The sequence below is a fragment of the Anoplopoma fimbria genome, chromosome 2 (genome assembly GCF_027596085.1).
Source record: "Anoplopoma fimbria isolate UVic2021 breed Golden Eagle Sablefish chromosome 2, Afim_UVic_2022, whole genome shotgun sequence".
Classification (NCBI taxonomy): Eukaryota; Metazoa; Chordata; class Actinopteri; order Perciformes; family Anoplopomatidae; genus Anoplopoma; species Anoplopoma fimbria.
Window position 1 is genome coordinate 6614346 of NC_072450.1, and position 16115 is coordinate 6630460.

Sequence of the window (16115 nt, forward strand, 5' to 3'; positions counted from 1 at the left end):
GTCAGAAGTTTGTCGTGAGCAAATATCAATCCTGGTGTCTTTTTGTTCGCTCAGCTGATAAAGAAAGAAAACACATGAAATTATTCCTGCCTCTTTCGGTGTCTCTGATCTGGATAAACTGTGTCATTTGTCGCTCATTAAGCTGAAATGGCTCTAAGCTCAACATGGCTGCTGAACCACAGGAGCGAGAAGGCATGAGGGAGAAGAAAGGGGGAAATGGACGGCAGGAGACGGTGAAAGGGATAGACGAGTGATGGTTCGGAGAACTGACAAGCAGAAAAGGGGAGTCAACGACCTGGTGGGGTCGAGGTCACCTCACCTAGGGCCTATTAGAGCCCCCATAATGCAATGATGGGATCAATTACAGGCCACACTGGGACTGAGAACCAGCACAGGCCAATGGCTCCAAATGGCTGTATGTGACTTTGAGATGCAGGACTTTGACTGCTCCAGGAATCAGACCTGGGGGGTCTGCTGTGTGGAAAGTCAGACCACATTACTGCTGTCTGTATGACTAAAGACCCTGACCGTTCTGATGGTCATCATGCCTCACAGATTTTCAACGGGGTAAATGGACCGGCTGATGGTCCACATCCTGGTTGAAGAGAACTGCAGCGTCCCAGTCAGCTCCAGCTTGCTGGCTGCCGCCTCACACGGCGCTGTATCAAACCATGTGGCTGCTGTCACGACTTCATCAGCCGATGTTTGAATTACCATCTCCAGTTGCATAACAAATATAGACCACATACTACATAGGGATATACTGTGCAGTCAAAAACTATTCGGACAGTTACACATTTTCTTTGTTTTTGCCATACATTATGATTGTAACTTAAAGTGTTTTTGTTTCATTGGTTATGACAATCACAAGCTCCCAGAGCCTAATGTGACATTTTTTTAAATTACTTGTTTTGTCCGACCAACAGTCTAAAACTCAAAGTTTAATTTGTAATTAAATAAGAGACAGAAGCAGCAAATCTATGTTGCTTGATAAATAACTCAAACTATCCATAAGAATTGGTGTTGATCATAATATCGTACTAATTATTTCAGCACATTGCAATTGTGTCCATCGGACAAAAAAGAATCGAAACACATTTCGGGTCAAATCAGATAGAGGGTTTTTTTACATTTTAGATTTTTTTTCAATCCTTATGTATGTGGTATTAGATACCAAAATACAAGTCCTGTAAAATAATTTGCCTGAATTTTGAGAATTGCATAGTTTTTGAGAAATATTGTAATTCTTGCCAGCTAAAAAACATCGGAGGCAAGAGGCCATTTTTATGCTTCAAAATCTTCAGACATATAACTTCTACAACCATAACATTTTGTAGGGGCACAACAGATTCAGATGATTAAAAAGCACAAGCAGATCTCATACTTTTAATAACTGGCCCTTGCAAATGGTGAAAAGTGAAAAAGGGATGGTTTAAGAGCCTCAAGAAGTCCCTCCAAATTATATACATATGGACATTTAAATATTTTCTGAAAAACATACAGTATTTGATGTTATACCAAATCCAAGGGCCTCTAACATAAACCGAATTTTATATATACTGCAAAAAATAACAAACAAAGGTTGCAATTTGTTGCCTTCTGAGATGCCAAAAGGGCAATGTTTTGTTCAGCCTGCACTGTGGACATTTTCACCTCTTTTGTAAAGATTTTCTCGCTTTCGTATTTGGTTTTAATAGTTGGATTAGTTTGATTGAGGTCAGGTGATTGACTTGGACAGTTCAGAACATTCCACTATTTACCCTAATAAACTTGTATTGCCTTGTTTTCATGTTTGGGACCAGTGTCCTGACAAGTTGTTCTAAAAAGGGGGCACTATGTATAAAAAGGCCAAAATAGTGGTAATTTGATGTTTTTATTAAATGAAAGCTGAATAGTTTCTGACTGCACTGTAGGTTCAACACGAGAAAACAACACACGCATATAATAATGCTTAAGAAAGGAATCTAGCTTGTGGATCAAAAGATGGATTCATCCAAATACATCTACTATAGGATGTTTTAAAGGGCACTTTAGACATTTTCATGCAGGAAGCCCCAGCTGATGTGCCATAAGAACAATGGTTTTAAATGCAGCATCAGAAAACTCTCTTTCAAAATGAAATCCACAGAATCTGAAGGTCTGCCGTGACTTCTTTGGTCACGTTCATTCGTGACAACCTAAACACTGCTCACGGCTCTGGGTTTTTTTTTTCCTCCTCGACGTGAAAGAAGATAAGTGGAAAAAAGCTAAATGTTCTCTGTTTTTTTTTTGTTGATCTTCGATTAATCATGAGAGGCCAAGTGCAAGAACCGTGTCCAGCCTTGTTTTTGCAGGGCTCAGCTAGGGCCCTTTCAAATACACACACACACACACACACACACACACACACACACACACACACACACACACACACACACACACACACACACACACACACACACACACACACACACACACACACACAGTGGCACATGCAACACACACACTTGTGCAGCAGGAGCAGCAGCAGCACTGAAAAGATCACTGGTTTCCTCCTGTTATGCAAATGCATCAAAACGCTTGAGTGAGAATTATATATGAATCCAATGAGGCTTTTTCTCTCTTTTAGAAATGCTTAGCCACAAGTACTGAGAGCCCTCAATGGCAAGCGTCCGCTTCACTCCCTGGCCATGCGTATTATTCAGCTTGACGAGACGCAAACTGACATAAGCACCCGGGCTCACTTTCACCCGCTGGCAATCCGATTATATGGCCAACACGGCATCAATGCTGCAGGGCCAACAGGCAGTGAAGTCCGTCAAGCATCCCCTCCTCCACCCAAGCCCCTTCTCTCCCCATTCATACCTTCTCCTTCTTCAACTGCTCTGCACAGCTACCCCTCCCACATACATACACACTTCTCCAAGCTTTCCAGTCCTAGTAAACAACAAACCTCCAGTAGCAAGTTTTAGCCTAAGGAATAACTTTCTTGGAAAGCGGAGGAACTTTTAATTGAACACTTTTTTTTTGGAATGCGTCTTTCACTGTGCATGACTAAAACAAGTAGTATCGTAATCGCTTATGGTGCACAGAACTAAAAAAATCCCACAGACAAGCATTTTATTGCGTTTTTTTTAAATTTCTTTTTTTAATCTATCTCATGCATGTCCTTGCCGGCTGAGCTGAGCACAAAGACAGTATTAGGCAGCTGCATGTGGTGGCCTTCTGAACCCTGTCTAGTGCCTGTTCATTCCATAATAATCAGATATTAGCGGCTATATCTATATCAAACAAGTGCTTCAGGTCGGCCCGACCAGGAGAGTCACCACTAATGTCACAACGGGACCCCTAAGCTAAACCGGTGTTGACAACCACGCAGCCCGGCCTTCTTTTCCGTGCTGCGCGGTGACGCTTGGGTCCTCAGACGGGGCACCCGTTGAAGCGGTGGGTGTTTACATGACGCCACCCGAAAAAGACTGCCAGGTGCTGGGAGGAGGGGGTGGGGGGGGGAGGTGGGAGGGGGGATGGGGATGGGAGGGGGAGGGGGGGGGGGGGCAAATCGCCCGGCGTCCGTGAAACTAATGTAGAGATGAGATTAAACTCGCAGAGAGATACATTTGCAATTGATTAACACTGAGCCACTGTGACGAATTGTATATACTTTTGAGGGAGTGTGTGCGAGCCATTGTGTGTGTGTGTGTGTGTGTGTGTGTGTGTGTGTGTGTGTGTGTGTGTGTGTGTGTGTGTGTGTGTGTGTGTGTGTGTGTGTGTGTGTGTGTGTGTGTGTGTGTGTGTGTGTGTGTGTGTGTGTGTGTATTTTTGAGTGTGTGTGTGTGTTTGAGTGTTTGTGGACTTAATACAATGTGTGTTTATGTGGATTTAATGCAATATCTTCCCAGATTATTCTTAAAACAAACAACTATGTTTATTACGCCAGTTTTCTGGGTATTTTTAGAGCACCAGATGCTTTTCTCAGAAATGAAATATTAAAATATTTAGATTTTGAATAAGTTCTAACGATTTCAGGTAGAGTATAATTAGCCAGTGGAGGATGTTCCACCTGCCGGTTTGCTCCTTCTAAAACAAGGATTTAGAGGACTACTGTGTTTCCTCTGCACCCCTCTGTTTTGTTTGGTATTAATGAGCAATTAACTTTGCATACAAGGTCACAGACAAAGGTATTGGTTGTCAGATTATGCTAATGCCGTTGGCTGTGGCTGCACTGAAAGAGGACAGGGAATCCCTGTGAATAGAGAGGGTTGTGGCCTTTCTCCAAGATGAGAAAATGATATGCAAACTGTACCAACATGCGCTTTAAGAGGATTAGGACGCCACTCGACATCCATACTGACAACTAATAAATGAACAGCGGAAAAAAAAGGGGAGGCCAGTGTCCCAGTCTGGACCAGAAAGAGCAGTTCTGCTTTGAAACTTTCTTTCGGTTTAAAGTGGAACTTGTGTTGTGAACAGTTTGGACAGTTAATGAAAATGTAAATGTGAAAACGCATAATGGTGTGACTTGATGAGTTGTAAACGTGCGAGGGTGAGATGAGATCAAAAAAGGATGACAAAAGGCCCAACTGAAAGAATTCAGTGTGTGGTGTGAAGCAGACGACAGAGCCCGGGGTGAAACTAAGAAGTTGAACTCCCATGGCCAACTGAGAGGGAACAGGTGCAGCCAGAGTTCATACAGAGCGCTTTGTGCACTGATATGGCTCCAGTCCATTTGGTGGAAAAGGGAGGGGCCCATGTTTAATACAAAGTTAATATCAATTTAATGCTTGTCACCGCTCTTCTGAATCTGGTGGCATCGCTAATTCGCTCAGTGTTGAGCAGGGCTTTTGCGCCGCCTAGCTCCAGATGCTGTAGAAAACCTTCAGTGCCGCCGGCGGAGCCGAGGTGAAGCCGCGGCCAAAACACCCCGAGTGGGAGCCGCCGCTGAGGTGAAGCCCGGTCACGAACTGAGTCCTCTGAAATAGATGTTTGGTTAACATCACATGGCAGGAGCGAGGATTCACAGGACGAACTGTGACATTTTAAGGCCTGATGGACTTGAGTCTGAAAAATAGTGTGCAATGGTGTCAGAAGGAGTCAGAAACTTTAGTAAAAGTAAAACTATTAAGTTAATTTGACTTTAACTAAAATTATGGAAAGAATTGGACATATTAGCAGCAACGTTAAGTATCAAAAGTAAGGTATTGATTATGTCAAAGGGATACTTATTGAGTATTTGTATTATGGCTTATTATTTAAGGATTATAGTGCATCTGGTTGAGGTAGAGCTAATTGCAGCTACTTTATACTGTTTCATTTGACCTATAATCATATATACACAAAATGATGTATATGTAGCTTTCAAATACAGTACCAGTCAAAAGTTTGGACACACCTTCTCATTCAATGGTTTTCTTTATTTTTATTTTTTTCTACATTGTAGATTAATATTGAAGACATCCAAACTATGAAGGAACACATATGGAATTATGTGGTAAACAAACAAATGCTCAACAAACCAGAATATGTTTTATATTTTAGATTCTTCAAAGTAGTTGAATGAGAAGGTGTGTCCACACTTATGGACTTACGTATGGTAAAATATAAAATTTAAATAAGTAAACTACCTTGATTCAATTTACAATACTAATATTCACCATTTGAGGTGTTTCAAATTCATTTTCTTATAAACTTCTCTTTAGGCCCTTTTAATAACAATATTGACAATATTAAAATCTCCTTATAATGTTTTTAGATGCTTCAAGTATGTATGGCTCGGTCGGTTGTGAGTCTAAAGTTAATCTATATCATCTGTCATTCTGTCTATTATATTTGGCACTTAAACAGGTAAATAATATGTAATATTCATATATTGAGTTGTTTTTTTTAATGATATCCGAAAAACCTATTAAAAGTCAATTGCCTGCTTGTGTTTGACAGGCATGTTGTGCAATAGAAAAAAATGGCTAAATCAGTCAAGATGGATGTGTTAAGTGAAATAAATGGTTCAATTTACCAAACCCTGATGGATTTGGATGCGGGCTGAATGGCTGCGGGGCTGAGATGGATGGACTGGTGACCGGTGTCACACACCAGCCTGCTAACCAGTCAGCACAATCTGTTCCTCCCCGGTTCAAGAGAAAAGATGGGGAGTTCCCTGTTCCTCGGTGCGTCCACGTCACCGATAAATAATGAGGGAATAATAAACAGTTAACCACCTGTCGGACCCGCGGCACAATGGGACGGCCCATAGAGAGCCTCTCATGCATGGGTAACATATTTACTCAGCCCCTTTCACTTAATGAAGCAGAAAGAGAGCCAAGACAATGGTTAAGTTCATCTGTTTGGTAAACTGGCATGACCGTGTCGGGGGGAAAAAAGTACAACAATCTGATAATATTTGCATATATTTCACTATTTGGATATTATTAGAAAGGCTACAGGTATTTTTTTGGAAAACCATTAATTGATTAAGGAATATTTAAAGTGTCAGTCGTCTACTGTTAATCCCTAAAGGAATATTATAGGCGTAATCCTCCCTGTAGGGCTATCTAAGGATACCATACGTGATACATATCATTAGGTAATCCCTAAAGGGGAATTAGCCCATCATAAGTGAACATAAACATAATTAGGTGGTGTCAATATGAATATTACAAAACGCTGAAACACCACATTAAATATTAATAATGATTACAGTAGCAGTCAGAAGTGTGGACACACCTTCTCATTCAACTACTTTGAAGAATGTAAAATATAAAACATATTCTGGTTTGTTGAGCATTTGTTTGTTTACCACATAATTCCATATGTGTTCCTTCATAGTTTGGATGTCTTCAATATTAAAAAATAAAAATAAAGAAAAACCATTGAATGAGAAGGTGTGTCCAAACCTTTGACTGGTACTGTACATATGATCTGATAACATAGGATATAAATAAACCCACAAATGCGCACCAAATGGCTAAACGTCTACTGGACCTGGTGGTGATGGGCTAGAAAAATACTACACATGTTCCCATCATGCCATGTAAACTTCAACATGGATCAGTTGAATCCCATGATAGAGTAATGGGACTTTAGTGGGACTCTAACAAGGGGGAGTGGGGGTGTTGGTGCTGGTAATATTTCAGAGATGTGCTTTTAATGGCCTTTAATTCAGCCGCTGCCAGCTGTTTCCCTCGGCCTGGTAAAGGAGAAGGGACGTGGCAAGCTTGCAAAGCTCGTCGAAATTAGTCTCGGTCAGCCAGAGCAGCCCATGCTTCCTGCTAACCATCTGCTTACCGCTCACAAAGGGAGGATTTCGGGCAGCCAAGTAAAGGAATACGGGCTCATAAAAAAAGCTTTGAAGGTCTGGTTACTTTAGTGGAGGTGCGTAAAACCAAAAAGACGCACCTCTGAGAAGCTTGAGTGTCTCTCTCTCTCTCTCTAAAATAATTAAAAAAAAAAGGGATAATTTCACAGAAGGCGTTCCCTTTTTAATTATTGTGATTGATTTTTGTCTGTAAATATTATATTTCAGTTATTGTGTTTTTCTACTGTTTTTATTGCTTATTTATAATACTTGTTTTTTTATTTTTATTTTTATTTTTATTTTTTATTTTCATTTTTTATTTTATCTTGTCTTTCTTTACTATGTCTCTTGTTCACTTTACTTTTGTAATTACTTAAAGTGATTTATCTTATCTTATCTTATCTTATCTTATCTTATTGTGGGTTTATATTAGATTGATGTGGATCCTCAATGATGCAAACTGACTGGCTGCTTTATCTGAGAACAGAAATGTCCCTCAGTGAATGAAGATGACTGATTAATGAGGACAAAACATGGTACATCTTTAAATTAAGAAAAAAAAGTTTGCTTACACACACTTTGAATTAAATTAACATTGAGCATTTCTTCTTTTGTTTTTTTGTTGTTGTTGTTGACTGGTATTAAAAGCACTTTCAGAGTCATATAAGCAAACATAAAATATATATATAATGATCTTTATTTATATTATTTGATTCTTAATATTACAAGTGGACAATAATAACCATAACTCAAAGTCTCGACATTCATACATAGTTCGGTGTCTTTTCGTTAAGTGGAAAAAAATATATGAAATGTGAACATTAAGAATATATTTTAGTGTTAAAGAACCAGCTTGTGGACGCAATTTTGACTAATTCAAGATCTGTGCTATATGTGGAAATAAAGGGCAAACATGGCAAAGTAAAATATAGATTAATAAGATAGAGATAAGATAAGATAAGATAAGATAAGATAAGATAATCCTTTATTAGTCCCGCAGCGGGGAAATTTGCAGGCTTACAGCAGCATAGAGTTAAAGTGCACACAAGAGACATAGTAAAGAAAGACAAGATAAAAATAAAAAATAAAAATAAAAAACAAGTATTATAAATAAGCAATAAAAACAGTAGAAAAACACAATAACTGAAATATAACATTTACAGACATAAAAAAAAACTATTTTAACTATTATTGCACAGTGTTTTTATTGTCGTGTGTCATGTGGTCTGCTAATACAAATGTATGTAAACAATTTGTATTTATTTCTTGTATTTTTCAGTCTAAATCAAACTTTTCCAAAACAGTTGTATTGCATTTCTTATTTTAATTAGCTTTCAAAGTGGCAACAATTAGGTGTTTCTTTCCTCCTCTCTGGCTCTGAGATGCACTTTCGCCTGGTTGCTTTGCTTTAACGGGGGTTTCAGGGGCAAAGCTGACAGGACACGACGATCAGCCTCCAAGTCTCTTTAATAAGAGTTTCATATGGGGCTCTCTCAGTGTCCGCTCATATGAATGCGTTTTAAATCAAATCACAGATGCACTTTTATTCAGCCGGTTAAAATAGCAGAACAAAACCGTCTTTAGAAATAGAGCTTTTTCTTTTTTTTTTTTTTTTTTTTTTTTTTTTTTTTTTTTTTTTTTTTTAAGGCAGGAGAGAAAGGCCTCCTCCTCCTCCTCCTCCTCCTCCTCCTCCTCCTCCTCCTCCTCCTCCTCCCTCCTCCTCCGCAGCTGAGGGTGACAGTTAGTTCATGGTTAACAGGATCATGAGCCGCACACTTCTCTCCTGTGAGCTCAATGGAGCCGGTGCAACAAAAAAAAAAAAAAAAAAAAAAAAAAAAAAAAAAGTGATATTTAACACATCTGTTAAAGCGTTTTGATAGCAGAAATCCGTTTAAGACATTATTCCATGACGAGTTGCCAGATTGAGTGTTGAGAATCCTATGAAACCCTTAAACTGATTTACATTTCATATGCAGAAAACATTGGATTTAACATAAACACTCAGTTTTTTTTTTATAATAAAAGTATTATAAAGTTTAAAGCCTACTTTTATCAGCGTGTAGGTGTTTGTTTTATATTTTGTTTAATTTTTGCAGTGGTGAAAAAGGGATAAAAGAATAATTTAACATTTTAACGAGAAGGCTATATATATATATATATATTTTTTTTTTTTTTAATAATCTGCATAACAGAAAGACACCATGAATGGGAACGAATAAAGTATCTTTTATTTAAGCACTCATTAAAAGTCCCCCATATAATGCCTGGATCTGTAAAGATTGCTCTTTAATTAGGCAGCTTGCCTCTGCCAAACAAAACAAATTGAAAGGAAAGTGGTCAACATGCAAAATTGATGACTGGGCCTCTTTTGTGGTGGGGACATTGTGTGTTGCTTGCTTATGAAGTCTAATGCAATCATATAAATTGCGTCCTTCGGCCAATCAGCGGGCCGGGGGATGCGGCATGAAAGAGACCCATGTGGAGAACTGTGTTGAGCCCCATTGTTGAGGCTGTCAGGGCCGAGCGGAGGGCCCGGATGATGGGGAGGATGGAGGAGGAGGATGGAGGAGGAGGAGGATGGAGGAGGAGGAGGAGGGTTAGACCTCTATAAAAACTCCTCTCCCCAGAGTGAGGGAACCAGAGGAGTTAGCAGCCATTCACACGACTCATCTCTCCCAGCTGACACAAGGAGTATCTCAGATTTCACACACACACACACATACACACTGATTTCTATTTTTTTATCCAAAATCCGGGACCATGATGATCCCAAGCGTCCTCGCACCTCCGGCCTTCTACCCGGGGCTGTACCGGCCCTCCGCCTCCACCCTGCCTCTCCACCACACCCTGCAGTCCGGCTTCCACACCCACTCCAGCTTCCTGGTGGAGGACCTGCTGCGGATAAGCAGCCGGCCCACCGCCACCACCGCCTTCATTAACCGGACGGTGCCGTCGGTGTGCGCCTCCATGCCCACGGCCACCACCACCTTGTCCTTCAGCGGCGCGCATTCGGAGCGCGCCTTGGCCACCACCGCGGTGACGCGCGATTCGTGCTCGCCGAAAATGTCACTGCAGAGCAGCAAGGACCCGAGTTTTCTCAAGTTTGGAGTGAGCGCCATCCTCGCACCTTCACCAAAGACCGGTGAGTAGACGCGCTCTGCTCGGGCACCTCCAGATTGAGCTGAGATGTTTGTGAGACCTTCCATCCTTCTTCTCCTGAGTAACAGGATGAGTAACAGGGATGATTAACAGGGATGAGTAACAGGATGATTAACATGTGTGATGTTCCTCCGCAGCCTCCTTACACCCTACCTACCACAGCCTGCACTCCAAGACCTTCCCGTTCCCCTGCTTTGACGGAACCTTTCACCCCATATTCAGGACGCCTTACTTACCAGGTAGGCACAACTTTTACGCACCTCTCCACCTCTCCACCTCTCCATCTCTCCACCTCTCCATCTCTCCACCTCTCCATCTCTCAATCTCTCAATCTCTCCATCTCTCCACCTCTCCATCTCTCCACCTCTCCACCTCTCCATCTCTCCACCTCTCCATCTCTCCACCTCTCCATCTCTCAACCTCTCCATCTCCATCTCTCCATCTCTCCACCTCTCCACCTCTCCATCTCTCCATCCTCCACCTCTCCACCTCTCCACCTCTCCATCTCTCCATCTCTCCACCTCTCCATCTCTCCATCTCTCCACATCTCCACCTCTCCATCTCTCCACCTCTCCACCTCTCCATCTCTCCACCTCTCCATCTCTCCACCTCTCCATCTCTCCACCTCTCCATCTCTCCATCTCTCCACCTCTCCACCTCTCCATCTCTCCACCTCCCACCTCTCCATCTCTCCACCTCTCCATCTCTCCACCTCTCCATCTCTCCACCTCTCCACCTCTCCATCTCTCCATCTCTCCATCTCCATCTCTTTTAGCCTTTTGGAATTCTGTCTGAACTCATTTTTAACCACAGAAGTTGAACTCCCAGGGCCACAGAAAGGAGAAATCACTGTCTTATTAATGCCCCCCCCCCCCCTGTCCGGACGCACACACACACACACACACACACCCACTAATTAACCAATTATCCCAAATCGTCATGCTCTAAATTTGAGGCGGGGGTGGCGAGTTATCACCCCCCCACCACCACCACCACCACCACCCCCACCCCCCTTGCTCTCCCATTTGGGGGCGTTTTTTGGGGCATTTCTCTGGCTCCACGTTTTCCCACAGAGCCCGGGGGCCACCGGGCCGCTGTGGCGGGCCAACAATGCCTTCAGCACCGTGACCAATGTGGTCAGCTCCCACCGGGCGAACCACCCACACACCCCGGAGAGAGTGACTTTTACCAGGGTGGAGGAGGTGGAGGGCATAAAGGCGTGAACCAGTCATGCACTAATTTCCCTATTAGGCTCCATTGAGAGTTCTCAATATTCTCACAAGACCACATAGTGCGTCGTTGTTCCTGATTCAGGGCAGCTATACTGTCAGGAGGACGTCCAGTTAGCAGGACGCAGACAGGCAAAGTGTCTTTAAAGCCCAACTCCACCCAAAACGTCCCAGCTGGGGGACGTGTCACCCCATAGGATAGGTTACCACTGACCTCTCTCTCTCTCTCTCTCTCTCTCCCTGAAACGTTTATCCTCCTCCGGCCAATCAACGAGTTGAGATAAAGAATAATCTCTTAGAAAAGTCTATAAAGTCGCTAGTCCGTGCTTTCATTCACACAGATCATAATGGAGATTGGAGATCTTTTCATGGGCTCAGCTGAATGCCTCAACAAAACAACTCCAGAGTCCTGAATAGCTTTTCGTGTTCATTTAATGAAAATGATTTGAAGGCACCAAGAAAAAAAAGAAAAAGCGCCATTCCCCTCCACTCTTCTCCACCCCCATCCCCATCCTCCACCCTCCCTCCCTCCTCCAGGCATCAGTATTCTGGTATGCAGTTGTGTTTAGTTTGAAAGTGTAAATCTCCCTTTGTGTGGGTAATATATGGCCTTCGCCGCCTGTCCAGAGTCTTTTCTGCGTTAGTTCATTACTACACAATTACCGTTCACGGTTTATTAACTCCTCTATCCGCCCTCACAGGCCTCCTTAGAGGATATGCCACCTCTTTACCATACCAATGCGGCCAATGTGCTAATTAGTCACCTCGTGCCATTTCACTCAAAACGGAGACGTATTGCACAGCTCCAAAAGGAAAAGAACTTATTCAATGATAACCTGTTGGAAAAAGTAGAAGCTTAAAGGGAAATCATTATATTCATATAGATGTCTGACTGGTTTTTGAGGTTATTCAACAGTAAATATTCAACATTTAGGGTTGTTTTAAGGATATTTCTTATTGTTTTTTTTATGTGATGCAGGCAAAAGAAAAAACCTAACATGTTCCATTGTTTCCTTTTGTTTCCTCTTTGTTTTGTTTTATAGTATCTTCATCCGTCGTCCCCATCCCCGGGACCTTTTCTTGGCCCCTGGCCGCCAGAGGAAAGCCCCGCAGAGGGATGCTGAGGAGGGCGGTGTTCTCCGACGTGCAGCGCAAAGCCCTGGAGAAGATGTTCCAGAAACAGAAATACATCAGCAAACCCGACAGGAAGAAGCTTGCCTCCAAGCTGGGCCTCAAAGACTCACAGGTAAAAAAAACAAATCAGATTTAAAAACTCACATATGTCGTGCGTAATCTGTGCGTAATACCGCTTTTACGCAGAACCTTTTCCACTCACTCATTTGTTCTCTACAGGTGAAGATCTGGTTCCAGAACCGGAGAATGAAGTGGAGGAACTCTAAGGAACGAGAGCTGCTGTCCTCCGGAGGCTGTCGTGAGCAGACACTGCCCACCAAAGCCAACCCACACCCGGACCTCAGCGACGTGGGCAAGAAGTCCTCGGCTGAGGAGGAAGATGAGGAAGAAGAGTTCAGGAGACAGAGGATGAGGGCAGAGTCCAGCATCTCCTCTCCATCTCTTTCCAGTAAGCACTCGGACTTCTCAGAGTCAGACGAAGAAGAAATAACAGTATCTTAATTTATTAAAACATATAGAGATTATAACCCATGTTCTGTTTTCATATGAGACTGTGACCAGATTTGCAAGAAGCTGCCGACCCCCATAAATGTCATTGTTCAAAATACAAGTTCCTCTCAAGTTCTGTTGCTTCATCACAGCAAGGATCTGCTTCTGAGACACAATTTGCTGTTTTGCACAGCTTTGTTCAATTGTACAGTATTTTGTACAATTTTTTGTATGGAAATTTTATGCCAAGAATATTGTGTTACTTTTACCTTGAATAGAGTTGTTTATTGGAGAAAAAAAATGTAGCTATTTCGTTAATAATTTATATGAATTTCTTTAATATGTATGTTGTATTATGTGCTGTATATATGTTTATTTCACACTTTTTTGTACAAATACCAAATAAAATTGTAAACAATTCCAAGTCAATTGTTTGGATGTTTTTGTTTTTTTGTTGTTGACAAAATTCATAAATAATCTGGTTGACATGACCCCGGCTCTGAACATCAGCCATGTCCAGAAGGTAGGCTGGGAGTTTTAAAAAGCGTAAAATGTACAATATTATTTACATTTTAAGCCACAGAAATGATGTCATTCAACCCAAATTACTTTCATACCTTTAACCTTGGATTAATTAATCACTATATATAAAGTAGAATATGCTGTAGTTTTCTTCATCACAAATCACATAAAACAGACTATGAGCAAAAGCACACTTAAAGGATGGAAATTGGTTATTAAATAAACCCAATCAACCTGCAAAACGTTCTGATTTGGAGCACAAAAACACATTAATATATTTTTCTCTCTTGCTAGTGGTCCAAATATTTACCACAGCTTCACAGCACCTCAGCTGTTAAGTTCAAAACAGCAAGGCAGCGTTTGAATTCAGTCCAGCACCAAAAGAGATTTGTGCTCCAACAGCCTGTTTGGGCCAATGTGCATGAAGATCTAAAAGCTTTATTAGATAGTCAGGGCAAAAAGTTCTTGATGTTCTATTACTCAGAAAGTTACAACACAGATGGAAAAGGACATTATGTCAAACATGGTTGGATTTAAAATGATAAATCTAGCCATGATGAATGTTGATATCTCAGTTAATGCCCTTTTTTTGTCCTGAAAATCTTTTTTGGGGTGAACAAGGACTTTGAAGGGATTTTGTAAATTAGATTTTGCTCTTGCCTTGTGTTGCTTTTTAAAATAGGCTTTAGATGTTGACATTTGTGATTACATTTGTGTGTTTGTTCAATGAAACATATGCACTTCATGCTGTTAATTTGTCACTTTGCTAATATTTTATATATTTTCACGCCACAGAGTGACCATTTAGATTCCCAATATGTGGACAGTTTATCCCAAAAATGCCAATTTGGAAATTTGCGATGATGTTTTCAGAGATGTGACAGAGAAAATAGTTCCTGTCTCATCTAATCTAATCAAAAAGGATGAGAACTACCGTGTTTATATATGCAAATCCACGATATAAACATGGCAACATGGAAGTTGGCAAACACTGAAGCTACATTGTTTCACCACCAGAACAAAGTCTGTGGAAAAAAACTCCAAACAAAGGAGACAATCTTGGTCAATTTAATCAAGAATTCTCACCACAATCCTTGCTGACACTTTTTTAGTTTATTTTGGGGAGTTGACACAATATCCTTCATCAACTATTATTTCAAAATTAATATAGATATAAATGTGGCTTTGATTTATTTTCGGGGTCAAAAAAAACTGAAACAGAGTATAGAGTTTGGGATGTAATTGATGATCACTCTGAAGAGTTTATTTGGAAGTGTGAGAGGAGTTAACATTCATTTTGCCTCTTTTTCTTTTTAACCTTTTCCTCCAGAAATCACACGGGCAACTCCAGCCGCAGAGAGGGAGGAAGAGGAGCAGGAAGCTGCTGCATGATCATCCATCAAACCAGCAGCAGCATCAGTGTTCTCAGGCTCTCTGTTCAGGCTCACTGACGCTCGGGAGACAAGTGTCTGCATCGCCATCTGCAGGAAATCCAGACTCACTGCATCTGTGCATTTTCGACATACTATACTATGACGTTTTTAACACTTTTTTTCAACATACTATACTGTGACTTTTTTTGACACGCTATACTATGACCTTTTTTCGACTTTTTTCGACATACCATAATATGACTTTTTTTCGACATACTATACTATGACTTTGTTTACTATACTATGACGTTTTTTGTAACTTTTCGACATACCATGATATTACTTTTTTCGACATGCTATACTATGACGTTTTTTAACTTCTTTTCGACATACCATAATATGACTTTTTCGACTTGCTATATATACTATGACGTTTTTTCGACTTTTTTCGACATACTATACTATGACGTTTTTTTTTAACTTTTTCGACATACCATAATATGACTTTTTTCGACAGGCTATACTATGACTTTTTTCGACATACCATAATATGACTTTGTTCGACATACTATACTATGACTTTGTTCGACATACTATACTTGACTTTTTTTTTTAACTTTTTCGACATACCATAATATGACTTTTTCGACTTGCTATATATACTATGACTTTTTTCGACTTTTTTCGACATACCATACTATGACTTTTTCGACTTGCTATACTATGACTTTTTTTATGATTATTTTCAACATACTATAATATGAACTTTTTTTCGACATACTATGACGTTTTTTTAACACATACCATAATATTACTTTTTTCGACACGCTATACTATGACGATTTTTTTACTTTTTCGACATACCATAATATGACTTTTTCGACTTGCTATATATACTATGACTTTTTTTATGATTATTTTCGACATACTATACTATGACGT

The 16115-nt window shown here is 40.7% G+C and overlaps 1 protein-coding gene across 1 annotated transcript; it reads left to right on the forward strand.

The window, feature by feature from the left end:
• The first annotated feature begins 10027 nt into the window (after window positions 1-10027).
• dbx1a (developing brain homeobox 1a) lies at window positions 10028-13290 on the forward strand. Its single transcript, XM_054620399.1, has 4 exons — window positions 10028-10409; window positions 10564-10665; window positions 12699-12901; window positions 13009-13290. Exons 1-4 carry the CDS (start codon window positions 10028-10030, stop codon window positions 13288-13290), a joined length of 969 nt encoding a protein of 322 aa, XP_054476374.1.
• The last annotated feature ends 2825 nt before the right edge of the window (window positions 13291-16115 follow it).

What these genes read in the sequence shown, in the direction of transcription:
- dbx1a (XM_054620399.1), top strand. Translation starts at nt 10,028, where the DNA reads ATGATGATCCCAAGCGTCCTCGCACCTCCGGCCTTCTACCCGGGGCTG. An exon ending in CGCACCTTCACCAAAGACCG is followed by an intron (nt 10,410 to 10,563) that starts GTGAGTAGACGC and finishes GTTCCTCCGCAG; the next exon opens with CCTCCTTACACCCTACCTAC. An exon ending in CAGGACGCCTTACTTACCAG is followed by an intron (nt 10,666 to 12,698) that starts GTAGGCACAACT and finishes TTTGTTTTATAG; the next exon opens with TATCTTCATCCGTCGTCCCC.